The sequence below is a fragment of the Cottoperca gobio genome, chromosome 8 (genome assembly GCF_900634415.1).
Source record: "Cottoperca gobio chromosome 8, fCotGob3.1, whole genome shotgun sequence".
Classification (NCBI taxonomy): Eukaryota; Metazoa; Chordata; class Actinopteri; order Perciformes; family Bovichtidae; genus Cottoperca; species Cottoperca gobio.
Genome location: NC_041362.1, coordinates 8,324,159 through 8,350,885, shown reverse-complemented (window position 1 = coordinate 8,350,885; position 26,727 = coordinate 8,324,159). Strand labels below are relative to the sequence as shown.

At 41.1% G+C, this 26,727-nt stretch overlaps 5 protein-coding genes across 6 annotated transcripts; 2 read left to right on the top strand and 3 right to left on the bottom strand.

Moving 5' to 3' along the window:
- The first annotated feature begins 246 nt into the window (after window positions 1-246).
- Window positions 247-8,802, top strand: hid1a (HID1 domain containing a). The gene is given in 20 exon segments (XM_029438647.1): window positions 247-597; window positions 1,228-1,377; window positions 2,253-2,423; window positions 3,081-3,197; window positions 3,977-4,083; window positions 4,183-4,299; window positions 4,819-5,026; window positions 5,121-5,177; window positions 5,264-5,404; window positions 5,494-5,584; window positions 5,681-5,832; window positions 5,930-6,008; window positions 6,180-6,344; window positions 6,494-6,648; window positions 6,650-6,722; window positions 7,242-7,393; window positions 7,472-7,558; window positions 7,650-7,741; window positions 7,843-8,001; window positions 8,086-8,802. Coding segments are annotated over 20 exon segments (2,403 nt in total). The 5' UTR covers window positions 247-531; the 3' UTR covers window positions 8,150-8,802.
- A 991-nt stretch (window positions 8,803-9,793) lies between these two features.
- On the bottom strand, window positions 9,794-12,385 carry LOC115011772 (proton channel OTOP2-like). Its single transcript, XM_029436998.1, has 6 exons — window positions 12,225-12,385; window positions 11,173-11,574; window positions 10,959-11,094; window positions 10,805-10,863; window positions 10,605-10,729; window positions 9,794-10,518 (listed from the first exon to the last, which is right to left on the bottom strand). Exons 1-6 carry the CDS (start codon window positions 12,275-12,277, stop codon window positions 9,794-9,796), a joined length of 1,500 nt encoding a protein of 499 aa, XP_029292858.1. The 5' UTR covers window positions 12,278-12,385.
- Window positions 12,386-13,590: 1,205 nt separating this feature from the next.
- Window positions 13,591-15,089, top strand: amn (amnion associated transmembrane protein). Its single transcript, XM_029436997.1, is given in 3 exon segments — window positions 13,591-13,776; window positions 13,778-13,813; window positions 13,815-15,089. Coding segments are annotated over 3 exon segments (1,428 nt in total). The 3' UTR covers window positions 15,021-15,089.
- LOC115012879 (tripartite motif-containing protein 16-like) lies at window positions 14,944-18,609 on the bottom strand. Its single transcript, XM_029438749.1, has 6 exons — window positions 17,949-18,609; window positions 17,620-17,715; window positions 17,295-17,528; window positions 16,921-17,086; window positions 16,093-16,167; window positions 14,944-15,985 (listed from the first exon to the last, which is right to left on the bottom strand). The coding sequence occupies exons 1-6, from the start codon at window positions 18,360-18,362 to the stop codon at window positions 15,450-15,452; spliced, it is 1,521 nt and encodes a 506-aa protein (XP_029294609.1). The 5' UTR covers window positions 18,363-18,609; the 3' UTR covers window positions 14,944-15,449.
- Window positions 18,610-19,203: 594 nt separating this feature from the next.
- ush1ga (Usher syndrome 1Ga (autosomal recessive)) lies at window positions 19,204-26,380 on the bottom strand. Of its 2 annotated transcripts, XM_029437919.1 has the most exons (4): window positions 26,084-26,380; window positions 22,094-22,547; window positions 20,588-21,384; window positions 19,204-20,432 (listed from the first exon to the last, which is right to left on the bottom strand). In XM_029437919.1, exons 1-4 carry the CDS (start codon window positions 26,245-26,247, stop codon window positions 20,429-20,431), a joined length of 1,419 nt encoding a protein of 472 aa, XP_029293779.1. In that variant the 5' UTR covers window positions 26,248-26,380; the 3' UTR covers window positions 19,204-20,428. The 2 variants fall into 2 exon arrangements, with proteins under 2 accessions (XP_029293779.1, XP_029293778.1); XM_029437918.1 differs by lacking the exon at window positions 19,204-20,432 and having other exon boundaries at window positions 20,584-21,384.
- Between the last annotated feature and the right edge of the window lie 347 nt (window positions 26,381-26,727).

Here is a 26,727-nt window from a genome sequence, read left to right as displayed (position 1 = left end):
TGTCTTAATCAGACACAGTAATTGAATAATATTGGCCTATGGGTCTGACACAATGTTAAATTCCCCAAAAGATGTCGCTGTTTACAATTCAACGGTTCAACACATTGCAGCTGAATGTAATTATTGCTTTAACGGTTGAAATGACCGCACTGTATTTTCAATAAAAAACAGATCTACAATTCAACAGAAGGAATGATTGCAGCCCATCTCCCAGTTAAACCAGTGTTCCTATGTTATAATAGTTTATAGGAGTATGGAACAATTTCCAGCCTGAGGACATTAGAAACATGAAATTGTTGTAGGCTATAGGCTGTATCAGTTAACAAATGCACTGATGGAGATAAATCATCCAATCTGACTCAATTGTTGACATCTTCACAACCCGGAAGTTACACCCTGCAGAAGGTTCAGCCAGCCAATAGAGTAAAACAAAAAAACGCCTCCGCCAATGACTCAAGCGAAGGACGGAGGTGAGATTAATAGGGATCCTCAGCAGCAGCGGTCCTGTTATTATAAAGGGAAATAATCGCAATGGGCAGCACCGACTCAAAACTGAACTTCAGGAAAGCAGTGATCCAGTTGACAACCAAAACACAGGTATATGCGCTTCCATACATCTGAATAAGGGATTATATAGAGAGATAGTGTGCCGCTGAGCGCGTCGGAGAGCATCACCGAGAAGATGCGATAACACGTAGCATATTATGTAGACGCATGCAAACTCACATTCATTTATATTGCATAATCAAAATGTTTATAAGGTCGATGTAAAAAAACTGAATGCACTGTACTCCAAATATGTCGTATTTGTCATGGAATAAATTATGGTTGATTCACTCTTCGATGCAGATTACAAGATTTATTCAGGCTGTTTATTTGTGATAATACAATTTAACGATGGCGTTGCTAAATCAAAACTGATGACGTAGTCTGGCAATGGCCACGTTTGCAGATGCGGCAGGTGGACTGTGCTTAGACCATTGTGCCAGATAATGTTTCCTCACTGCTGCTGGAATAGAGGTTGTGTTTACATTGCCATTACGTAGGCCTTGGACGGGCTATATAATCAAGACCAAACAATGATGCATTATGATGAAAATGGCCACATTATTGTTAGTGCACTGCAAGATCAATCAGGCAATTGTTTTTTTCAAATATCCCTGACATAAAATGCTCCATTTGGCTCATATATATATGGGAATTGAAAAGTAAACATATTTTCTACAGCCAGTGGAAGCCACAGATGATGCCTTTTGGGACCAGTTCTGGGCAGACACCACCACCACGGTCCAGGATGTTTTTGCACTGGTGCCAGCTGCAGAGATAAGAGCTGTTCGAGAGGAGTCCCCCTCCAATTTAGCAACCCTCTGCTATAAGGTACACACTGTGTGAACTGCTAATGCATCTGTGTAATACAAACTTGTTTATGAGATGAGATTGCACAGGGATACTCCTTGCTTTGAGTCTACATCATGGAATAATGTTGTTTGTTAGAGCCCAGCACAGTCTGTCAGCAAGGCACTGCCTCATGCTCTCAGATGTGGGAATTAGTGAGTCAACTCTCCCTTCCTTTCCCTTCGCTTCCCGTCTCTTGGTAGCAGCTTCCGTTTGAAGCCGCCTATCAGAAACAAAACAGACATACTTACTGCCTAATTAAATAAAGAGGAGGAGACGAGAACCCTTGAAGCTGAGCTGATTCAAAGGGGTTTGTTACCTATTTTAAAGACAGACTGCAACATGTTGCTGATTAAATTTAGATAATGAATCATTTTCAAAAGTAAACATTTTTTAAGGGCCCATAACAACAACATATGTCCCCATATCATGTAGTTATCCAGTGTACCTCCCAGTGTAAATGATAACAAGTATACGCATACTTGAATTAACAATGTATTAGGGTCCAGTTGACCGTATGAGATTTTTACAAGTGTATACTCACTGTAAAGGTTCTCATCCTCATCAAAGCATTTGTATTTACAAATATTTTTATGTTGAAACATTTTTACCAACATTTTCTATGGAACAACAAGTCTAAGAAACTATGGTGTTTGTTATGGTACTGTGCATGTTGGCTGGGTAACTATTAACCCACTAAGAACCAACAGTAAAACAATAGGAACCAATGGGGTTTTAGCAAATTGGATTAATACAATTGAATAAAAAAGCTATATCAGGCTTTTTCTGTGTGAAGTGCAGTGTGCATGGCTCACTAGATGTGTCCATACCTCCCTCTCTGTTTCGTGTGACCTTAGGCTGTGGAGAAGCTGGTGCAGGGTGCAGAGTCTGGTTGCCCCACAGAGAGGGAGAAGCAGGTGATCCTGAACTGCACTCGCATCCTGAGCCGCATCCTTCCCTACATCTTTGAGGATCAGGACTGGAGAGGATTCTTCTGGTCAACAGTGCCCGGTGCTGGGCGGGCTGGGGTGAGTGGACACAGGAAAGGAGGTGAAAGCCTCACGACAGGTCTTTTAATCACTCTAAACACTTTTTTTTATTTGTTATGTTTTTGATCATTTTTGCATTTATTCGACATCAGATAGGACACAAGGGTGAGAGACAGGGGCATGACATGCAACAAAGGTCCCCAGGCAGATTCACACCAGGCACGCTGTGGTTATGTGGCATGTGCTGTAACCCTTCGTCTACCACGGCACTCCATCTTAAAACCTTTTATCAGACAGTGTCGCTGTCGTTTCCACAATCTTACTTTGAAAACAAGATGTTGTTGTTTACTAAAAATATGATCGATCAGTTACAAAGAATACAATGTTCTCATCGGGATTATAAGATGCTTCATCACTCCAGTTTTACAATACATTGTAATATAAGCATTATAGGTTATCAGCCCGTTCTTTTTATGAGTACATATCCTTTACTTCAGCTAAATGTGTTTCCTCATTCCAGTTGTAAGGAGGTATATATGACCTTTTCCTTGTAAAGCAGGAAGTAGCAGCTGTGCTGAGCCATTTCGTCCAAGCCATGAACACTTTTTCCAATGTTTACCATTTACTTTCAATGAATGCTAGAGAATAATCTTCATCATCTGGATCTAGACTCATACATATGTCCATCCTTTCCAGACAGATGAGCTGGAGGATGACGATGGAGCTCGACCTCTGGCCGAGTCGCTGCTCCTGGCGATCGCTGACCTCCTCTTCTGCCCTGACTTCACGGTTCACAGCCATAGGAGAGGCCCCGTGAGTGTCCAATATTCTCACCTCATCACCATCAGGCAAACTTAATTATCACACATTATGACAATAGCTGGAACATGGTTAACATGTTCCATTGTGATCACTAAAGATATTTATTTGAGCACTGTTTCCTCCTCTTCTGGCCTAATGTTGCTCAACCAACCAGTCAGTCTAGTTTCTGTAAAGACTAACATAGAAAGATCGTGATTGTCATTCTCACCAGGAAGAATTCCTTATTATTGAGCAAGAAAGGAATGTTGCACGTCAGACTGCAACTTTGTTTACAGTGAATGCTCTTTAGGGGTTTAAACTTCCCTGTAGTATACTGGGCTCATTATTTCACCAGTTCTACTTTTGCCCATCTAAACCTCAAATCATAGGAAAATGCGCTCAGTTACAGCTTCTAAGTTCAGAATAGTGAGACCTTTAAAAAAAAAAAAAAAGAAGAATGACAGCACTGTCTGTTTACTGATCGTGCCAAAGCAGGAAGAGGTGATTAAGTAAGGATAGAAGTTACATTGTGCCGGCTGTGGTGAAGCAGGAGTGCACATATCATTTCTTACCAACTGTTGACAGCAATCTTTCAATAACCTGGATGTTTTAGTTCTCTAACCTTAACCTTAACAATAGTTCATAATTAAACACCCTCATATGTCCTTTGGGTTTGAGGGCAAGTATAGACAACAATTTGCAATTGTGATTGAACAAATAATCTGAGAAATGTGAATCTGCACTATGATTAAAATAATAATAATCTGAATGTTTTTTGTAACTCCACCCAGGACTCAGTAGAGAACATGCAGTCTATAGACAGCTGTGAATACATCTGGGAGGCAGGGGTGGGCTTTGCACAATCCCCCCCTCTCAACTACATCCATGATCTGAATAGGTGAGTCAGCCGGTTTGGCAGCATCTGTAGCACTAACAGGCTTTACTTGCTCATTTTTACGTGGGTGACCTTTATGCTTTTTTCACGGATCCTCTTCAGGACAGAGTTGCTGAGATTGTTACTGACCTGCTTCTCTGAGTCCATGTACCTGCCTTCTTCTACGGACAACAATGTCCTCAACCCTTGGGTGACATTCTTCTGCTCCACAGAAAACAGGTAATGGGCCGATGTAGACACAACCACAAATGTATGGACAAACACATGCGATGATGTGCATCCATCCAACTGTCAAGTGAGTTTTTTTTACCAGACTTTCTAAATGCCACAAGAAGTAAAACCTTAAGTGAGTTTACATTAATGTGAATAAATAGACTACATGTAAGCAGAATTGAGCCATGGCAGAGAATGCAAGAGTTAATGTTTGAAATGTTAAACAATGTGGTCTAAGATCCACTTTTTCAGAGCTTTCAACCACACGCCATGGTCAAGTTGAGCTCCTTGAGTTAATATCTTCATTTTTTTGTCAAAGTATTATTTCCAAAGTTAAGAATTTTCCAGCTCAGGTGTCTTTGTGCTTCCACACTATTTTATATAAATGTAGATATTTTGCGCACATGCATGTGGACTTCATTACATACAAATGACAGTATATTATAGTTTTCATTAAAAAAAAACGTTTTGCATGGGTAAATTCTTGCACATTCTCTAACATGTTCTTCATGTCTGTTTCCCGAGACATGCTCTGCCTCTGTTCACCTCTCTGCTGAATGTGGTGTGTGCCTATGATCCGGTGGGCTATGGCATCCCATACAACCACCTGCTGTTCTCCGACTACCGGGAGCAGCTGGTGGAGCAGGCTGTACAGATCCTCATTGTGACGCTGGAGCATGACGGAGGGGTTGCCCACCGGCCGCCCTCCCCTTCCAGCATGGAGGAACAAGAGGTACGACACCAAGACCAACTCAAAGAAATCAATCCGATGACTGTAAGACCTCTATTAAAATAATACTAAATACATCTATTGTATCTTTGTTCAGACTGCAGGCCCTGAAAATCTGTTTGTGAATTATTTGTCCAGGATCCACAGAGAGGAGGTATGACGATTATCATTTCTATAAAATACATAAAGATATTCCCTGTAAAGATGTCCAAAGCACGCCTTATGTCTCTCCATTGGCAGGACTTTGACTTTGTACTGAAGGGCCTAGCTCGTCTGCTGACCAACCCTCTGACTCAGACTTACCTGCCTAACTCTACCAAGAAGATCCAGTTCCATCAAGAGCTGTTGGTGCTTTTCTGGAAGCTTTGTGACTTCAACAAGGTTGGAACAAAGAACTAAAATGAAAAGTTTCTTCGATTTAAGAGCCTGTGCTTTTATTCAACAAAATCCCCTTTGTGCTCCCATGACAGAAGTTCCTGTTTTTTGTCCTGAAGAGTAGTGATGTGCTGGATATTCTGGTTCCTATACTCTTCTACCTGAATGATGCCAGGGCTGACCAGTGTGAGTCTCGTCCCAGTGTTTTCAGTTTTTCCTTGCACCCGACAAACCTCCGCTACATACACGTTTATTAACTTCTGATATGTTTTATGGCTGCAGCCCGTGTTGGACTCATGCACATTGGTGTGTTCATTTTGCTGTTGCTGAGTGGGGAGAGAAACTTTGGAGTGCGCTTGAATAAGCCCTACTCCGTCCATGTGCCTATGGACATCCCAGTGTTCACGGGGACTCATGCTGACCTGCTTATAGTGGTGAGTGTACTACATTAAATCACCTGACATGTTCTTTATTGCTGCCAAATTAAGTTACAGTTAATGCTCACAGCTGTCACTGTGTTTCTTTTTGTAGGTTTTTCACAAGATTATCACCACAGGCCACCAGCGTCTCCAACCTCTGTTTGACTGCCTACTCACCATTGTTGTAAATGGTGAATTGCTTTGGCGCCATCTGTCTGGCAACGCACACATTTTATTTGCAACACCAATTACTTAAACGTTTTATCATCACATAAGAAATAGATGCCACTTTTTCTTCCAAATTGTTATAGTTTTGCTTTTTTAATTACACAATCATATTCTTAACATTTCTCATTGTGCAGTGTCTCCCTATTTGAAGAGCCTGTCCATGGTGGCAGCCAATAAACTGCTCCACCTGCTGGAGGCCTTCTCCACTAGCTGGTTCTTGTTCTCTGTAGCCCAGAACCATCACCTTGTGTTCTTCCTTCTCGAGGCTTTCAACAATATTATCCAGTACCAGTTTGACGGTAAGAGGAAGCTAACATGTTACAGAATATTGGACTTGTATGGATTTGAAAAGCTTTTTTGGTCTTGTTGTCAAGATCAAGGTATTAGAAGAAACCTTGTTACACATTTGCTCATAAAGTAAATCTGTCCCTCCTTCTCTCACCTCCAGGAAACTGCAACCTGGTGTACGCCATAATCCGCAAACGCAACGTGTTCCACCAGTTGGCCAACCTGCCCACTGATCCTGCTTCCATCCAGAAGGGCTTGCAGAGGAGGAAGAAGTCTCCGGATGTCATTTCCCGCACTAGCTCTCAGGAGACTGTAGTCCATGGAGGGCTCTCACCCTGCTGTGGCAGCAGAGCCTGGTACACTGAAGACCAGTCTGGTCGCTATACCAGGTAATGCGTACTATGTTAAACTGGATCATTGGTCAACTTTACTTTCATAGTTTAAGGAAACTGACTACTATGTCTTGACTGTGGGGTGGGTGTATGTACTGTGCGCAAGCTAACATGTTAGCATACGGTAAATTAAGCACCTGAAGAGAACTATGATTATCCAAGAGGACTAGCAAATGTATTGTTAGATTTGGAGAAAGAATATAGGTAGTTACTCAAACAGATACTAATTGGACTATTTTCAGCTGTGGATTTGTTGCACTAGCAGCAAGAAAGCTTAGAATTGACTCAGAATATAATACAGTGCCCATGTCCATCATAAAGAATAAACATGTCACAGAGTGCAACGGTGTGGCACACTGTTTGTGGAGCTCTATGGCATAGATAGAGAAACACGCTACAGTGTATCATGTTTTGCACACACAGACAATACTTTTCATTCGTATAAATAATTTATAAAATCACCAGACTTATCCTGTAAATAGTGATCGGTTTCCTGTGTTTCATGGTTTCCTGCAGCCATTGATAAACTGACTGAGAAGTCCCAGGTGTCGGAGGATGGCACCATGGTGTCAGTTCCAAAGCCAGGATCCGCACAACCACCCCCCTCAGACCAAAGTGCAGTCGTCGGGACCAGTGACACCGAGTCCAACTCCGGCCGAGACAATGAAGTAAGTTTGTGTTTTTGTGTGCATATCTTTGTTTAAAAGCATATGCATGTTAATACATTTATTTAATCACATTATCAGGATGTTTTCTACACTGAAGCAGAAATGGAGAGGAGACGTTTGTCAAGTGCGTCTTCGACATCGTTTTGGGCTGCCACGCCAGAATGGGTCAGTAACTTCCTCTGCCCTCAGCCTCTTAAGATCTTTGGCAGAATGTGTAACTAATCTGGATTTACCTTATTTAATTTTTTTGTCCCAGGTGCTCTCCTGGAAATGTAAACTACCCCTGCAGACTATCATGCGACTTCTACAAGTACTAGTTCCCCAGGTGGAGAAGATCTGCATCGACAAGTATGTAAACATTTCCTCTTTGGTCGTCATGTAAAAAAAATCGATATCTTTTGAAATCTTAAACCTTTTTTTAATAAGTGTACTCGCATGTTTGACTGTAGGGGTCTGACAGATGAATCAGAGATCCTGAAGTTTCTCCAGCATGGCACATTAGTGGGCCTGCTGCCAGTTCCTCACCCCATCCTCATCAGAAAGTATCAAGCCAACGCAGGCACTGCTATGTGGTTTCGCACCTACATGTGGGGTGTTGTCTACTTGCGGTGAGTCAACCACAAGAGCTGAGCATTATGAAACGGTTGCTATCCGCACTGACTAACGCTAAACACCTTATTCTGTTTTTCTAGCAATGTGGACCCTCCTATCTGGTATGACACTGATGTCCGCCTTTTTGAGATTCAGAGGATGTAGTTCAGAAGACTAAAAATGGGACTGTTCCAACTCCAGGGTTCCTCCTCCCTTCGTTATCTGATGGTTTCCTGGTAAACCTCAGTGTTTAACTTGCCTCCCTAATTCTCATCACAATGCATTCACCACAAGCGTTTGGTAGGAGAGTCATTCAGACAAGGTAGAGATACCTTTTTAGATTAAGATATTGATAATTGATATCAATATTCTCCATGAACAACCGTGTTTGTACATTTCTTAAGACCTCAAGACCATAGAATGTCTAGAGAATTTCCTGAAGGCCATGGCTCTTTTCTTGGCAGCATAGAAGTGAAAGAGGAAATAATGTTAAACTTTGCAGTCAGACCTTGTTATATAAAGATATGCTTTCCAACAAAGGCTTGTAACATATCCTGGACGGCAATATTGGTGTTTCACGTTATTTGTTGTAATTGCCATGCTTTAAAGTGCACTCCTTACAAGTTGTCTTAATATGTTGTAGTTTATGTGAAAAATGTAACTACAGGATTTCAGAGACAATTATACAGATTGTATGTTTTTATGTATATGACCAGGTTCATGTTTGGATCTGGTTGGCTATGCTTACTATGCTTGATGTTGAAAATTGTATTTTACGTAAATTATCCTGAAAATATATATTGATATGCATCTGTGAATTCTGTGTTTGTTGCATTACTGAACTCTGTGCTTTAATGGTGAATGCTCTTTGGTTTAAATGCTCTTTGTGAAGAGAGAGGCTCCTCATCAAAACAGTAAATCAAGTTGTCAATCAATACTTATTAACCATCCATATTAATTGCACAGCTATTGTCTTTACTTTGTCCATATTTGAAGTGAAGGCTGCCCCTTTTACAACATGATCACTAGATGGCACTATGTCCCTCTCCAGCAAGCAATCAGTTACATGTTTGACTTCATGGAGCACATTTATGTCACAATTAAAAGCCAGCTGACACTTTTTCCAGAAATCTCTCTACACTAATACATAATTTGGAGTTCTATACAAATACTGCTGTTTCTTAGCATCATGCAGCTTTGCTTATGATCAGTTATGTTATCATTACTTTTTGTATTGGTTGACCACCAATATGGGATGTCCAAAAGGGGTTGCAATACACATTACACAAGGGCCATGAGATTAACAGCATCATGATGCAATAAAAACTAAATCATTTTTTTTGACATTTTATTGTGAAATATTAGATACCCTTGAGGTCTCTAAAAACGATTCAAAGTTAGAAATAATCACTATATATATATATATATATATATATATATATATATATATATATATATATATATATATATATATATATATATATATATATATATATATATATATATATATATATATATCTCGAGTGATTATTTCTAACTTTGAATCGTTTTTAGAGACCTCAAGGGTATCTAATATTTCACAATAAAATGTCAAAAAAAATGATTTGGTCTCTTAGAACAGATTTAGTTTTTATTGCATCATGATGCTGTTAATCTCATGGCCCTTGTGTAATGTGTATTGCAACCCCTTTTGGACATCCCATATTGGTGGTCAACCAATACAAAAAGTAATGATAACATAACTGATCATAAGCATATTTTTTTTTTTTTGAAGTCAGGAAGTGACTGGATTTTCCTGAACAATGCTCATCAAAGGCCTCCATCGGGAGCCCTTACACGCGATGCAGGAAGCGGCTCTGCACACAAACGCCCACGTCTTCCAGGAACGTCCATCTCTGGATGTTCCTGGAAGACGTGGGCGTTTGTGTTTGTTACTTCGATGATAAAGTAGTTCTGCAGGCCGAGCTGGAGCACAGTCAGCATGGCCCAGGACAGGTTGAGGGCGTTCAGGTACCCTCTGGCTCCTGTCGCCACCACCGCCACGATGGTGAAATAGCTAATGATGAACTGTCCCATGGAGGCTCCCACCAGCAGCACCACATCCAGGCTACGAGTGGGGTTTTTCTCCGATACATGCTCCCTGTGGTCCAACCTGTAGACGATACAGCAAATCACAGTGGAGACCGACATCATGCTCACTATCACTATATTCATGATGAAATTAATCAGCAGGGCCTTGTTTATTTTTTTCCCATCCTCAGTTAGTATGTCCATCTCGTACACTATGAATGTTACAAGTCCAGCCACCACCAGGAGTATTCCTGTCAAAGGTCCCAAGCACACATCCTTTGGATGGAACTTGACCATGTGGGGACTGCGATCCTCCACAAGCCGACCAATGTTTTTGCACATGACGTAGGCCATAGCTGAAGCAAAGAGGCTGTATTCTATGTGGAAGGGGTACAGGTAGTAGAAGGCCTCTTTGAAGGTGTTGCACACCGAGTGACTGCAGTTACACTTATCAACATAGCTGGCTGTAATGGGAAGTTGAGTTATTTTTCTCTTAATGATCCATGAATAAATCAGATTAGAATAGAACAAAAAAGGAAAATCTAAATACCTCTGTACATCTTGTATGAGACATTGACATTTAGATCAGGAATGTCAGTCTGGTGAATGGATTCCTCAGTTACAGCTGCCATCCACACCACCAGGTTAGTTGAAAGTGTAAGAGTAAGCCCACACCTGGAAGAGTGAAAACATGAGTAGCAAAAAAAATAAAAAAGGTAGATTTTCTAGTGAGTAAAGGAAATCATTTACCGTGTACAATTGGTGTGTAGCTGCACACAGTCCTTTACGTGAATCCACAGGAAGTACGTCTAAAAACAGACAGGTTTTGTTAAGTTTTCCCAACTCATCCACAGACAGCAGGTTCTTGCAATGCGTTAGTGTAGCCTTTTTAAAATGCAACAACCTGAACAAACAGAAATACAGCTTGCACGACAGGAAAAACAACTTTAACAGTAGAGTCACAGTGAAGGTAGCCCACATAGGTGACAATCTTGAAGATGTCCATGAGGAGACTGAGAAGTCCAAACAGCAGAAGTCGCTGAAATATAAACATTAAAAAGTGATTAGGCCTTGGATTGAGATTCCATAATCTAAAACTGAAACCCAGAAAGAACTGACCTCGGAGCCACGCAGGCCCCGCATGGCTATCTTTGAACAAGACAGCTTGATCCTTTCGAGAGGTGAAGACTGTGTAGAACAGCATCCACATCATCGTGAGGAGGAGGAGAATGATGAAGAAGATTTGCCTGTGCACAGCAGTAATGGCCACGGTGTTGAAGGCACTGCCGCTGACCAAAGCACAGCCCAGGATCAGGATGTTGATGCAAATGATGCCAGACAGGAGCCATCCACCACCATGGTGGGCCCTCTCCATCACCGCCTCCACATGGTGAACACTCGCTCCAACAGCCTCCACACTGGGAGTATGGGAAGGACTGGTCAAATGTTGGATGTTGTCCATCTGTGCTGCCGTCTCAATGTTGGATGGATGGGCCTCCAAGACATAATTTGGCGTTTTTCTACAAAAAGTAATGAAGGGTCTCAGAAAAACAATAAACCCATTCTGTTAAGGTTACCAGCTGAAAAGGGGCCTTAAAAACTCAGTTGTGTACCATTTAAACACACTTTTCATTTTTAAGATAGTATTTCTCATGATAATGTATGGCAGATATGTTGTATTTGATTCAAATCAAATCAAATCAAATTTATTTGTATAGCCCAATATCACAAATTATACATTTGTCTCAGTGTGCTTTACAGACTGTACAGGTTACGACATCCTCTGTCCTTAGACCCTCACATCGCACAAGGAAAAACTTCCTAAAAGAAACCCCAAACATAAAGGGGAAAAAATGGAAGAAACCTCAGGGAGAGCAACTGAGGAGGGATCCCTCTCCCAGGACGGACAGACGTGCAATAGATGTCGTGTGTACAGGATAAACCACATAGATTGCATTCAAATTGTATAGATATTCCACAACAAGTGGCCAGGGACTGTGTCTTGCAAGTTAACATAGTACTAGACGTAATAGTGTATTCGTATAGTAGTCTACATCAGCTTGGCCCCAGACTCATTGACAGATTTCAGGGATAGGCTACTGAATCTAGAATGCCTGCACAGCTGATCAAAGATGCGCCTGAGTGAAAATACATCACCAAAAAAATGTACCTAGAGAAAAGTTTGTTGCAGGTCTGGAACATCTGTTGAGCTACAGTTTCCATGTATATTCTTCACGAAGTGGAGACTTTAGGCTACGGCACAAAAAAAGGCAGGACACTTAGACCTGGTTATATCGTATCAAAGATGCAATGCATACGGAGATTAAAGGAACCACGCCTCGAGATGTAAAACAATAAATAAGTGGACCACCGTTCCTCTCCCTGCAGGTGAGATTGCACAAACAAAAATGACGCACCACGAGGCGCTGTAGCCTAAATGAAGAAAAACAAGTGTGATTACTTTCAGATGATTAGTTATGGTCTCGCCCCGCACCCACAGTCCGACAATTAATTATCAACGGCAAAGGCACGAGAACGGCAACGGCAATAGCACGAGACTGTGGCGCAAGTGAGACACTGCCTCAGGGGACATGTATGTGCAATGCGGGTGTATGTGTGTTTTTATTTTTCATGCATAATGCTGGTACCTGTACCAAAAAGCAGGAATAATGTTTTATATGATGATTGAAACCCTGCTCGTGCTGACTCAGACATTGACAATCCAAAACATAGTTTACAAATACAACAAAGCCGTTTGCTTCCCTTTATGATACTGTAACGAAAGCAATAGTAAGAGCAACACATTCATAACTATTTTCATTAAACACCAACATTATTAATACACATACACGATGAAGTGGCTCTCGCTAATTTATAAGCCAACTCAATGACATTATTAATGCGTGAGACAGACAATCTTTAATTTAAACTTAAATTTAAAGTTTCAATATTTCATATTTTATTCAGTTTTATATCTATAACTTAATTGGATTTCATATTACTTTTAATGTCAAGAGCTAAATTATTAACACACTTGCTTCCTTTGAATGCCTCGGCATGTCTCTGTACAAAACTTAATAATAGTTTGAGATTTTGACCATTAGTATAGTAAAGATATATTGAACAGTACTTCAGCAAAGTTCACTCCAAAGTGAACTGAGGGGCTGAAGTGTCTGAGCAGACTGTCCTGAATAATTCCTTTTAGTCCCTTCAAACTGGTGAATGCCCGATCAGGAGAAAAGACAGAAAAATGCCCATATCTGGATAACAACCGCTCAAAACATTTTTTTTTATTGTTCACAAGTGTAAGATAAATGAAGATATTCTGATGTTACATAAGCTAAACCAGGGAAAAAAACATAAAGCAGGCCTGTTGTTGCAGAAAATGTAAATATTTTACAGATCAGCTGCTTGAGCAGGTTGATGTAGTTCAGAGCTCATCAACTTTACTGGTAATGTGTGTGCACTCATGTGTTAGTCACAAGTTTGGTAACAAAGGTCACCTAATGTTCTCTCAGTCTGTCACAAACTTCAGGATGCTGAAAACGCCGGACATGCTCCTTCTCTTCTTCTGTCTTGTCGGGGCAGCGGATGCCCTGCACAAACAGTGGATTCCTGACACCAACTATGAGAATAAGACCAACTGGGACAAAAAAGATGTTCCATGTGGCAATGACATAGTTTGGTTTCCTGCCCAGAGAAAAGTGTCTGTGTTCGTGGAGAACCATGCATGCTGTGCAGGAGATGAGGCTGCCAGTTAGGTGGAGAGTTCATCCTGAATTCAGGGGCTGGGTTTCATGTTGTGACCGGTAAAGATCCGGGCTGTGGAGCGGGTGTTACGACAAAGTTCAAAGATTCAGAGTCTCTTCAGTGGTTTAACCCAGCACTGTGGCAGGCAGCTGCAACTCTGGAGGACCTGCAGCTTGGAAACTTCTTATTCTCAGTCCACGAGGAGAGTGTCCCTTGTCAGCATGACGATGTGGTTTTTAAAGCTCGCTCCTCATTCAGGGTGGACACCAGCTCCAGCCAGTCTAGCGTTCCTGTCAAATCTGTGTCTGTGCTGGGAAAGAAGTTTGAAAGCAGTTCTGAGTTCTCCTGGTATCTCATCTCACGTTCAGGCCTGCTGCAGTTTCACGGATCCTCTGCCGTCACTCTTAGAAACCAAGAGTGTGGGGATCTTTCTGGCTGTGACTGTGGGAATTCTGGAAACCGTCAGCGGATCTGTAACACTGTAACATGTGCCTCTCTGAGCTGTAAGAACCCTCTCCTTCCTGTAGGACACTGCTGTGAAGTTTGTGGGGCCATTGTCACCATCCGGTATGCCACCGGTTTCAACCTGCAAACTTACAGGCAACGAATACGTCACATATTTCTCATCCTCCCACAATACAAATCCATTCAGCTGGGCATGTCCAAAGTCTTCAAGTCACAGCGGTTGATGGGGATCGGCCCTTTTGGTACCTCACCTGAGATCCAGGTGGTTATCCTGGACGGAGAGGAGGGAACACAGTCAGAAGATCTGGCCCGGGACATAGTGAAGGATGCCCAATCTCATGGCTCCAACCTGGGAATCACCGATGCTGAATTTCAAGCCTCCTCTGGGAGCAGCAGCGATCAGACTGGAGGAAATACTGGGATGGTGGTTGGAGTTGTGTTTGGAGTTTTGATTGTGATTACACTTATAATCATTGTGGTTTTCCTGATTCGTAAGGGGGTTGTTCAAATGCCATCATCGCTGCCTTCGTTGCCGTCTCTGAGCAGCTTTAAGAGAAGCAGGGATGTTGAAGACCTTGGTGGGCCTCTTGACCACGGCTTTGATAATCCCATTTTTAACAATCCAAGCATACTGTCTAATGTTCCTGGACTGTATGCGACTGAAACAAATAATTCAATCTCCATGACTCAGACAGGTGTACACTTTAGTAATCCAGTTTATGATGAGAATGAAACTGATTTAAGTGCCTGAAGTTGACTACAGTGAACCTTAAAGATATTAATGATTTCCAAAGTGCTTTTGATTAACTTGATGATTTTACAGACCCTTCATGAACAATAAATCTTCTTATAGCTTTATAATGATTCAGCAAATTAATCTGTAAGACAAATAAAATAATTGTTGGCAGGCATTTGTGTCCTTTATTTCCCTCATCCATATCACATTCAAGAGCAATAAAGCTGCAGTAACATTCCTAACTGCTGCACAGGTTTCTTACGTTCATGTTGCATAGTTACCACTAGATGGTAGTAAATTTATCCTTCAATGACATGTATGTGAAAAAATCCTCCATTTGTATCATAAATGTATACACCTTTTTATGTAACCTTAATAAACATTTATAAGGCACTATGTTTTCTTTTACAAGCTTACAGTGAAGGCAGATGAACATTTGTTGCCTCATTTAGCATAAACCAGAGAAATGACATTGTCTTTCTTTGACAGCCAGGCTGTAACATATAAGGGCTCAATGAAATCAGCTGTGTACTTGTGGAGCAGCCTCATAGGACTGGTTACATCATAGAAAGACACAGAGCCTCTGTGAAAGTCGACATATAAGCCAATTGTTGTGATATCAGTAACATCCAAGGGCGTCTCCACACCAGCGTGCCAGGAAAAGAACCCTCGGCTGTTCCTTCCCATGCACCAGGAAAAGTCGTTCCCCGTGATGCAGCTGGTGCTTTGCTCTCCCTTACGATCGATGCTCTTGTACGTGACCCCGACATGTGCACCCTCCCCACTCAGCTCTGCTTCAATGTAATGCCTCCCCAGGTAAAGGCTGTCTGAAGTCATTGCTTGTCGCCAATATTTGAAGCGTCCGATGTGGTCTGGGTAGCTGTGCTGCCAGGGGCTGGTGTTGGTCAGCTTTCTGTCGTGCTCCGTTACACGTAGGAAATGATGGGTTGTGTCTGCGTCAAAGGTCAAACTCCTCGTGTCTACAATACGGGGGATATATAGTTTGTGAATATTTCATAAGCCAACTGAAATAGTGCAATTCGACAAACACAAAACACAGACATAATATATTGAAAAGTGTATTTACATTTCAAAAAGTCCTCTCGCGTCTCAGGATCAGGCAGGGATGAAGGTTGAGATTCTGGCATCTGGGATTTAGTACCTAGTTTATCATTGTGCAGAGAGATCGTTTGGTATTTTAAGACGTGAGGATTTCAGCAATGTACTAAATGTTCTGATAAAAAAAAAGGTTGGAGCTGAGCAAAGAAAGATGAAAAACACGCCTAAATGTCTATAACTATGCCAGTGGCTCGGTGAGGCAGTGCACTGGGATGCCTAATTAGAGAAAAGTTCACTCAGTAGAGATGCAAACCTCTGCCAGGTGTGTCTCCTTCTCCCCTCCCAAATGAAGAGTTAAATCTCACTCAATTATCCCTCCAAGCTCCCTTACTGTCAAGATGGTTTTGAAGATAACAAGAACAAGAATGTATTCATCTTGTATCGTGCCTAACTTCAGTGGATCATAACATATCGATTATGGAATTATTCTGCAGATGCTCATGTTCAAAATGAGACCAACGTAAGAATAAGAGAAGAGCCCAGTAATGAAATGTTCATATTCATATTGTAGTTGCTTTTGTGAGTTGATATAAATGTGACTGATTGTGTTGATCCAGCATATGATATTGTCTCGTATTAATCGCAGGGCCCTGAATTGAATTGAAATTGTATCGACTTTGTGATATAGGCAAATATGGTATCATGTCCAAAGAATGAATACAATATGGTATCGTGATGAAACTTGGGATTTACACTCCTAATAACAAGATACAATAAATAAAAGGCAATCTGAGGCTGTTTCTCCATGAGAAGCCAGAAGATTTAAGGTAAAGTTTAAAATACGATCTACACTCACCACTTTTACATGTCAGTTTTTCCTTGTATGACGAGAGGATCAGGTCACACAGCTCCTGCGTAGCACCAGTCACAACTTGGACATAAGAGGTTAGATGGTTCATGCGGTTGATGTGAGGACTAGGCAGACTTACACTTGCCACTCCTTTCTTCCACTCTGAGTACTCCTGGAACAAGCGAAACAAAAGTAACATGTATCATGATTTATCCCTGATCCAGATCTGACGAGATGAAATGTCTGCTCTGTGTATACTGTCAACACACCAGCGTTCAAAATAAACTCTTTGTCTCAGAGAACATCCTGTGCTAATCCCAGATCATATGAGTCAGGAGACTTATTCATTATTATCTCAAATATCTTTGATATCTTTGCACCTGTAGAAAGTCGATGTCGGACTTGCTCCTGGACAGTTTGTTCATTTGAGCTAAAGTTTTCCTCATTGCTGTTCTCCTCTGCTCCAGATGTGTCTGGATGCCCTCTGCCTGTCTCAGGGCCTGTGTCTGCTCTCCCTCCAGCACCTCCACCGCCCCTTTCCTGGCCTCCTCTACGGTTGTCTGCAGCCTGGCGAACTGCTGTTCAACAAGAACACAAACCTCCTGCACTGAAGACTGAAGAGCCAGAGAATTAAAACCAGATCATTGTGCATTATATTACAAACATCTACAGTGTTATGGTGTAATATTTGCCTATGTAACATACCTTGATTAAGTCATTGTTGCTCTGTAGCTTTCCAATTGCTTTCTCCGCTGCTGAGGCACTCTGACTGATCTCTTCTTGTTTCTTCTGCAGCTCAGTCTACAGTACAAAGCAATCAGCACAAACATAACTGCAACAGATGCTGCAAAGATGAAAGGCCAATACTTATATATCCTAAATTAACATTTTGTCCTTTTGAGATGTTAAAAGGGGAATTAATTTAAATAATTATAGCAAACACAAACACAAATAGCAAATATAGAAGATCATTTCACAATATTAAATGTTGCTCTATGTTGACTAAATTGTACTGTGTGTTGTGTTGTCAAGACCTCAATCTGTGTCCGTGCCTCCGCCACAGATGCAGTCGTGTGCCCTTCGTGTTCCTGGCTCTCACAGTCCAGACACAAACAGCAGCCGTCCGTCAGACAGAAGCGTTCGAGAGGAAGTTGATGAGCCTCACAAGTCCGACAGTCGATGTCGTAGAGGGGATCTACCAGACGGTGGTTTTGAAATTTGGCATTCTCCAGATGGGGTCTGAGATGGGCCTCGCAGTAGGAAACCAGACACGTCAGGCATGATTTTAGGGCCTTGCTGGGGCTGTCCATGCAGGAGTCACACAACACATCTTGTGGGAGCAGCATGTCAGACATCTCGGCGGTACGATCCCTCGGTTCCTCCTTTACGTCTGTGTTGTGTTGACTGTCCTTCAAGTTGTCCTCATTATGACTGCTGAGCGTGGCCATGTTTGAGAATGTTCCTTTCGTCACCTTGAACTTGATTTGGCTTAGCTTTAGGCGGTCACAACGCTACACTACACACTTTTGGCTGCTTTTTTTCTGCTTTTTCTGAAATCCAAAGACCGTCAGAGTGCATAAGGAAACAATTTAAAACCACGCCTGAGGTATTCCATACTCAGCAAGCTGAAGCATTCACATTCTTCACCCCTCCCTTGTTTAACTCTTCTCCTTGTTCTGTATCCAACCTCACTAAATTTAGGACACAGCAGATTACACAGATGCAGGAAATGACGATTGTAATATGACAAAGCAAGGCAGGGAAATTAACATCCTCTCTTTCATTCCTGTCCGAGTTAATGACCTGGCTTATTTACTGATTTTACATTCAGGGGCAAAGTTGGGTTTAAAGGTTTAATTCAACAACAATGGTTATAAGAAAAACAGTTGTGTCTGGTTTATGCTGCCAATAACACAAATGGATTAATAAAAACATCAGTAAAGTCTATGTATAGTATACTTTAGTGCTGCTAAAGGACCCATGTGGGAGAGTCTGACAGTGTTTCCTTCTGGTAACAATGTTATGTAAGAGGCATGGAGCTTCCAGCAACACCATTTATCTGCTGTACAACTTCCTGCTTTCGTGTCATGGAGTACAGACGCTTGTCTTTTGTGTGTGAGCAGCATGTGAGGATTATGGCTGAAGATGCCAAAACAAGTATTTTCCATTCCGTGCGTGAATCTCTCGAACACACACAGACAGACAGACAGACAACACACACACACACACACACACACACACACACACACACACACACACACACACAAACACACACACACACATTTGCTATTTACTGTTGGTAATTTCTGAGGAAACTGCTTAACCCCCTTTTATTAAAAAAAAAAAAGAAAAAAGAGTAAAGGCATATTTACATTTATATATAAAAGGTTTTACAATATGTTACAAACTATGATTGAACTTTAACATCATTAATGGTAGCTATTGCCCTGCATTATAAAAGCGCATCTTACAGTTTATGGTGCATATATTAAATCTTAGCTACTGTGCCGATGAAATTTAGTAAGAAGAGTACAAAAGTACAAAATGTATGGATCTAATTTACAGATTAAAACATTAGTATTTTCGATTTAAAATCCACCTAAATGTTAAAACATTGAGATAGTAAATATCAACGTATGCAATGTACACTTTAAAAAACTACTCAGGATACAAACAGTTGGAAGACTTTCATATTGTCAAGACTGACATGAGTTCACAAAGGTTTATACATCTGTATAGACTGAACATTCACAATATTGAACTGCAACATGTTATACTGTGTATTATAAAATGTTTTATTCTTTATATCTAAAGATACTGTGTTTTTACATTCTAGAGTAATTCAGAACTGTAATCTCAATGAACAATTGGCCTGCATTGCTAATGAGCCACACTTGGACTGACATGGCTTTGCATATGTAAACACGTACATAGATGAAATATGAGTGAGGAAACAGTTGAGTCGCTGTGGGTGAAAATGTTGCTCAGAATGTTGTAATTGAAATAAAGTTACAATAAAGTTAATGTCAAACGTATTTATGAAAAAAGACACTTTTAAGCAAATGCACAGGCACGAGCAATGCAGGCACATGAGGTGGTAGGATTTACCCCACAGGGGAAAACACATTCAGGGGACACCGGCCCCACAATCAGTTCTCTGTTAACAATGCCACATGGCATGCAATAGACACAGGACTACACTCTGATAATTGTCTTTCAGTTTGTTCAGCCATGCAGTGCAGGGGACTCCACACAACCACAATACAGATACATTTGCAGGGATCCTCCTGAGGCTAACAAGACACTGTTAAAGAGAATCCTGTAAAGAATTTGTCTCAAACTCATCTCTTCTTGCTTGACACATTCATCTTGACAATGTCCTTTATGCTTTGTTACGACTGAGGTACCAGGAGAGGTAAATCATTACATCCTCCCTCGCCATACATGAGATTCACAATGCTCCACTGACCTTTAAGCCTGGATGAGCACACAGTAGGAGGAGCCACAACTTGTATTATCTGCAGGACAGAATGAAGACAAGAGAAGATGCTGTGTTTGTTACTGAAGATCATCCATGCTGGAGTACAAAGACAACATAACAAACTATATGCCAAAATACTTCCTCATACTATATTGACGGAAGGACTACATAAGTGAAAATTCCGTCACTCACAGTTGCGTGTCCTCGATGAAGTCTGGATCCTCTATGGTCTCCAGCCGTCTCTTACAGGCGTCTAAGATCTTTTTCCTTGGTCCTAAAGGGATGTGGATGCTCTTCAGGTCGTGGTCAGAACACAGCAACAGTGCTTCAAGGTCAATCTTCTCCCTCTTGAATATGGAGAGAAAGTCACTCATGCTCTGTGTGGCAAGGAATACCTCCAGAGGGCTCGTGTTAGCCTCATCATCATCGTCCAACCCTAATTCAACTTCTTCCCAAGGCAGCTCCTCCACGTTCCTCTGCTGAAGACTGCGTGCACTGCCGATGCTGTCTTCATCGGCATTCGGGTATTGCTGCAGCCGACTGCGTAAACGCACGTTATTGCCTGACCGGTCCGTACTGTTCTCTTCGCGACCACCAAGGTCAAACATCCCCCCACTCACATAGTTCCTCCTAAAGACCATGGTGCCCAGCCCGGGCCTGTTGAACAGGGAATCATGTCCTGAGTCAGTGCTGATCTCAGAGTAGTCCACATCGGGCCCGTGAAGGTCCGGCTCGCTCATGGCACGGGAAATGGCATCGTAATTGTCTCTGGTGAACATGTCGCGAACGTTACGGCGTCCGCGGTCTTTCGGGTTGATGTAAGTCCCCTGTTTGACAAACATGACATCGTTGCCCAGCTGAAGTCCAGAGAGAGAGCGCACACTCTTCCTCCCATCCTCGTAGATTTTAAAGGTCCCATCTCCTTGTTTCCTCTTCTCCAGCTTCCTCTGAATCTTTGTCTTCCCTCGGTTTGTGGCGTGGAGAGTAGCCTAACAGGACATGCATAAATGCAGCAATTAGGCGAAATCACAAATAAAAAAATAGGATTTTCCAAACATTACTGGTAACCAATTTCAAATCTTTGAGATAGACAGACATTTGTTTTGTTACTTTTCCAATAGCCACCTGTTTCAGCTCATGTCAATGGTCGGTCAGTAGATCCACCACTGAAATATCTCAACAACTACTGGATGGATTGTCATGATATTTGGTACTGACATTCATGGTCCCCAGAAGATGAATCCTACTGACTTTGGTGATCTGACACTTTCCCTCTGGCGCCACCAAGAGGTTGACATTCTTGTTTTTTTTAATGACATCTTGACAACTATTGTATGGATTGCAATGAAATTTTGAACAGACATCCTGGTCCCCAGATGATGAATTGAATTAACTTGGGTATACCCTTTACTTTTCCTCTAACACAATCATCAGTAATTTCACAATATTCAACACTAGTAATAATCACTTGTAGTGCTAATTAGCGGATGTTAGCATGAACATGTGAAAAACTATAGGTAAATTATTAGTATTGTCACTGTGACCATATTAGCATTTAGCTTATTCTTGTTATGTTATGCTGTTAAGAGGAGGCATTTGAAAACTTGGTCTAGTTGGCAACCTGAACTATGCAACCATGCATTAATGCAAATAAAACAAACATGGCCCTTTAAGAATAGACAAATAAAAACTCCTGACCTGAGAATATGGCACGCTGACTGTGGCAGCATTTAAGTTGTGCAGCTTGTGGCTGAGAGAGCTGCTTGTGTAACTGGAAAAGCTCATGACGTCTGATGCAGATGCTTCAGAAGTCTCCTTATGAAACCTTCGCTCCATGCGTTTGTGGTGTTTCTTCTGCATCTTCACGCACTCTTTGATTCTCCGCTCAGCATCGCGAAACGCCCTGTTCTTCATCTTGCCGACTAGCTTCGTGTTGAGGCCTGTCTGCTTGGTGGCGATGGTATCCAGGTAGCGAACGCAATCCATGTGATTCTTTGTGGCGGCCATGTCCAACGGCGTATGGTAATCGTTGTCCAGGCACCATATGTTGGCACCGAAAGACACCAGGAAGAAAAGGCAGTTGAGGTGACCATTGGCAGCTGCCAGGTGGAGCGGTGTGTTCCCCCATATGTCACACTTGTCAGGGTTTCCTCTGTGGGCCATAAGAAAGATGTTAGATACAGCATTTTCACTTTGTATCAGATTTACTACATAAATATTTTCAGTTCTTGTTCAGAGTGTTAGTAAGGTTATGGATACCTGCTGTGTCTTTGGCCTTTTGTTAAGATGACTCACTCATGAGTAAGCATGTGATATTTTGATTATGTTTTCAGCACTGACCTGCCATCCGTAGGTTGTTAATGGAGCCTTATTTAATAATGTATAGTTTAAACACCACATTGCCCTTTCAGATACCCAACCATAGATCATCTGTCGGCAACTAATTATTTTTTTAAAGGCTTTGACCAATTGGCAAATAGAATGGTTTGATTAAAACGAAAAGGAAACTACTATCATGAAGGGGCCATAACTCAAACTATAAGCAACATTTACCCTTGGCTGACAGCCCACGACCTTAGGGTTACCTCTATGTGTGCTGCACTGTTGCTGCCTTGTCTGTAATATGACCACAGGCTTGCTAGCAACACTTCTACACTGCCTGTATCCAGTTTCAGGGGAGGCCGAAGAGGTTTGCGCCTGACTCAAAAAGCATTGCTGTGCATGGCTGGTGTTATCACCCTGAAATCCTCAATTCAAAACATATAGTATTACAGCTGTTTCGATGGTGTAGAGGACAGGTGTGTGCAGAGCTTTCTTACTTTTCTTTCCTCTGGTATATAAATCTACAGTATGAAAACTCATTTGCTTGTGAATTATTCAAATTTTAAATGTGTTTGTATTCCATTAAGTAGCTTACTAATAATAATATTCAAAGGAAAACAGGATTTATTCATTATCTATATATATATTTATATATATATATATATATATATATATATATAGAGTGTGTTTGTAGCCACCACAACTAAATATTAGTAAAACAATTTTACCTTCAAATCTGCATTTATATTTTTCAGTTCATCTGGTTGTTGTCACAACTCCTGAAATGACATTACTGAAATGTATTATGTCTTGTCCCTGTCTCCCAATGTAGCCACGTACAGACTGCTGAATATTTGATACGATGGACGTGAAGCTACCATCGAAGAGCAAATGTATTATTGATGGATTGTGTTGTAAGGTTTTCACAGGGAATGTGTGTCAGATCTGCTGGACCCAACCTGGGCAGCGATTAGCCCACTCTGATTTCAGCCCCCTTGCTCTTTTTATTGTCGGGACAGGATTGGGTTTAAACGGTCAGAAAGCAGCTGTAGGATCAGAGGTTGCTCGAGTTCAAACGTATGGAAATGGTTGTCATCAGACTGCATGAAGGACAGCAACATTGATCAAACAAAGGAATTACACTGCTACTTTGCTGAAATACATAAAGGAACATAACATGCTATAAACTGGTGTCAAAAGATAAACAGCAATTAGCTGTGTTAAATTTTTATTTTTAGATGAAATATTTATCACCCTCAGATTATCCAATATGCTCGTTGTAGGCAGAACATATCTAACACGACAGCTTAATCTGTTATAATTTATGTCTGTCCCAGTAAAATGCTGACCGCAGCGGTGTTAGGTCTGCCCACTTATCCCTCCCCTGTTCTTTATTACATTATGGGCTGTTTGCGTCTTCACTTCCTATGACAGCTTGATGTTACTTCAGGCCGCCCAGTGCAATATACTTGCCAAATATAGCACTGCATGGCATTTTTCCCATGAAATTGTCTAGCAGTGTTAAACTTCTCTACATTATTTCCCCGGGTCTCACGAGTTTGGTGCCTCTGTGAAACTTTATGGCAGCTATTAATGTTTAATTTTAGTACCTTGTGTCAATCAGGGGTTTATATGTTTTCTGCTATCAATACAAACATAATATGGCCTTGGCAGCTGAATGCCTCCAGAGCCTTGTTTACACATATTCCGTGGGAAACAGGTAATTTAGTGTTATCACAACTGGAAGCCTTCCACACTTTGTTCCCTGTGCGTAAAAATAAGCGTCCTCAATTATATTTTGCATTAACAAATTGACCACTGATGAATAATGTTCAGGAGTGTGTTTTACAGTAAATCTCTCACAAACTTTACTCAATTAAGCAGCTTCATAATGGGCCCATTCTTCTGGCTGACAAGTCAACCAGGTCAGCTAGAAAAGATGAGGAATGGGCTGTTCATGAATACATGTCACATTAGTTCACTTTGCTGAAGTAAGGCCAGCATTTATACCATGAAGCAGTCTCCTAACATGATGTTATCTGCTATTAATTTGATTTAAAAAATATATTATTTTGCCTGTGATGATATGAAATTGGTAGTTGTATAATGATAACTCTCAGCAATAAACTATCAATACAAAGAACTGAAATGCTTTTACATAACAGTTCATGATTTAAGAACGAGGTATAATGTATGTCTTTAAAGACTTTTTATGGACCGACATAGATGTAGCTGTTATACAGAAGAAACTGTCACTGAATACAGGACTGCAGAACATGATGAACCGTCGTAATATCTCTATGACTCATGTAAGTGCTTTCATGAGAGGTGCCGCAGTCATTAGTTGACCTTGAACAGTGTCATTATTATAAATGCCATGAATGCGTTCAATTTAAAACAGTCAAATCTCCTATGTGGCTTTGAAAATGACAAACTATCTCCTGCTGTGACATATTGGTAAAAAGATAAAAGATTCAGATGACGATCGTAAAGATATGAAAATATGTGGGTTCTTTTCATTAATCAATTTTAAAGCTTTAACTATTAATTTATCTCACACAGCTTCATATCCCATTTTAAAATGTAGAATATATGATGCAACTAAAACCCTGTCTCTAAGTGGATATTGGCCCGCTATAAATCTTGTGCAGAAATATATTTTATCTTGAAATATAGTCTTGCCCAACACCATTTTTCAGACATGGCCAAATAGTACAAATGAATAGTTACCAAACAGGTTGTTTGGTGAAAGTGCTCATCTTATGTTAATATGTTAATCTTAGGTTAATGTGTTGAGTAGCAGTAGGTCAGTGCCTGCACTATGTATGTATGTATGTAAAACTCAAATCATTGCTTCATCCTGTAAAAGGTGAACTACAGAAACCCTAAACAGCCAAGGTTTTCCCATAATACCTTATTAAGTTAAGTTAATTTTCTCAAGATCAAAAGTTACTTGTCATTATCTTCAAAATAACAAATGTTGTTTTTCCAAGATAATAATAATAATTTATGAAACTATTTTCTCGTAATCACAAATGAATTATGTCATTATCTTGGGCAAGTTTCTCGACTTCTCTTTAGTAGCTGAACTTTGTATGGTTCAACTGCAAAAAAAAAGTGCTATAACATAGTTATAGTATTGAAATAATATTTCCAATAAATAAGATCATTTTTCATTGGTTGCCTTATTCTGCCCAATCTGACAATGACATTTGTTTGTAATAAGAAAGGAACATTTTGAAATACTCCACTTTTGCTCTAAAATAGTTTAAACATCCAAAATAATATAATGCCTGAAAATTGACACAGTAGTGCTCACATGCTCTAATAAGTCATAGGCTATAGCTACCAATGCTTTCTACCCACCCCCTCCCCGCGATCAGCCGCAGAGCCTCCAGGTTGCCGTGATAAGCAGCCCATAACGTCGGCGTCATGCCATCTTCATCCGGCGCGTTGAGATCCTTCCGAGTTGCCTCCTTCAGCAGGTCCAGGTAGCCGTCCCGGGCCGCCTTGTGGTACCTGTCATTCATGGTGCAGAATTAATCCACCATGCTCGACTCTATTGCGGTTCATCAACACCACCATGATCGTCGTCGTCGTCATGCGCCGACTGTGTAGGAGCAGACCAGCTGAAGCGCCGATTTGTCCCGCAGTTCCCCCAGAGCCAGTCGCTCCTGATCAGTGGAGGAGCGCGTCGGTCGGTGGTATCCAGGGACGCCACGGTGCACACACAATGTATGGGTAACAGTGCTCCCGGTGGCCGAGGTCAAAACAGACAAATACATCTAAATAACCCTCCCAAAAAAGTCCCTTAATATTATAGAGAAATTAGTGTTGTGATGGGGGTATTTCTTTAATAATGTTCCCAACGAACTCAAGCCTGGTGTCTCTCAGTAAACCCCTCAAAACGACAATATCCTTTGGCAGTTTATTAGGTACCCTAGCTAATATTTATGCAGTTTAATGCAACAGTCCCGCAATAAATCCTACCTTCTTGAAGGTTATAATAT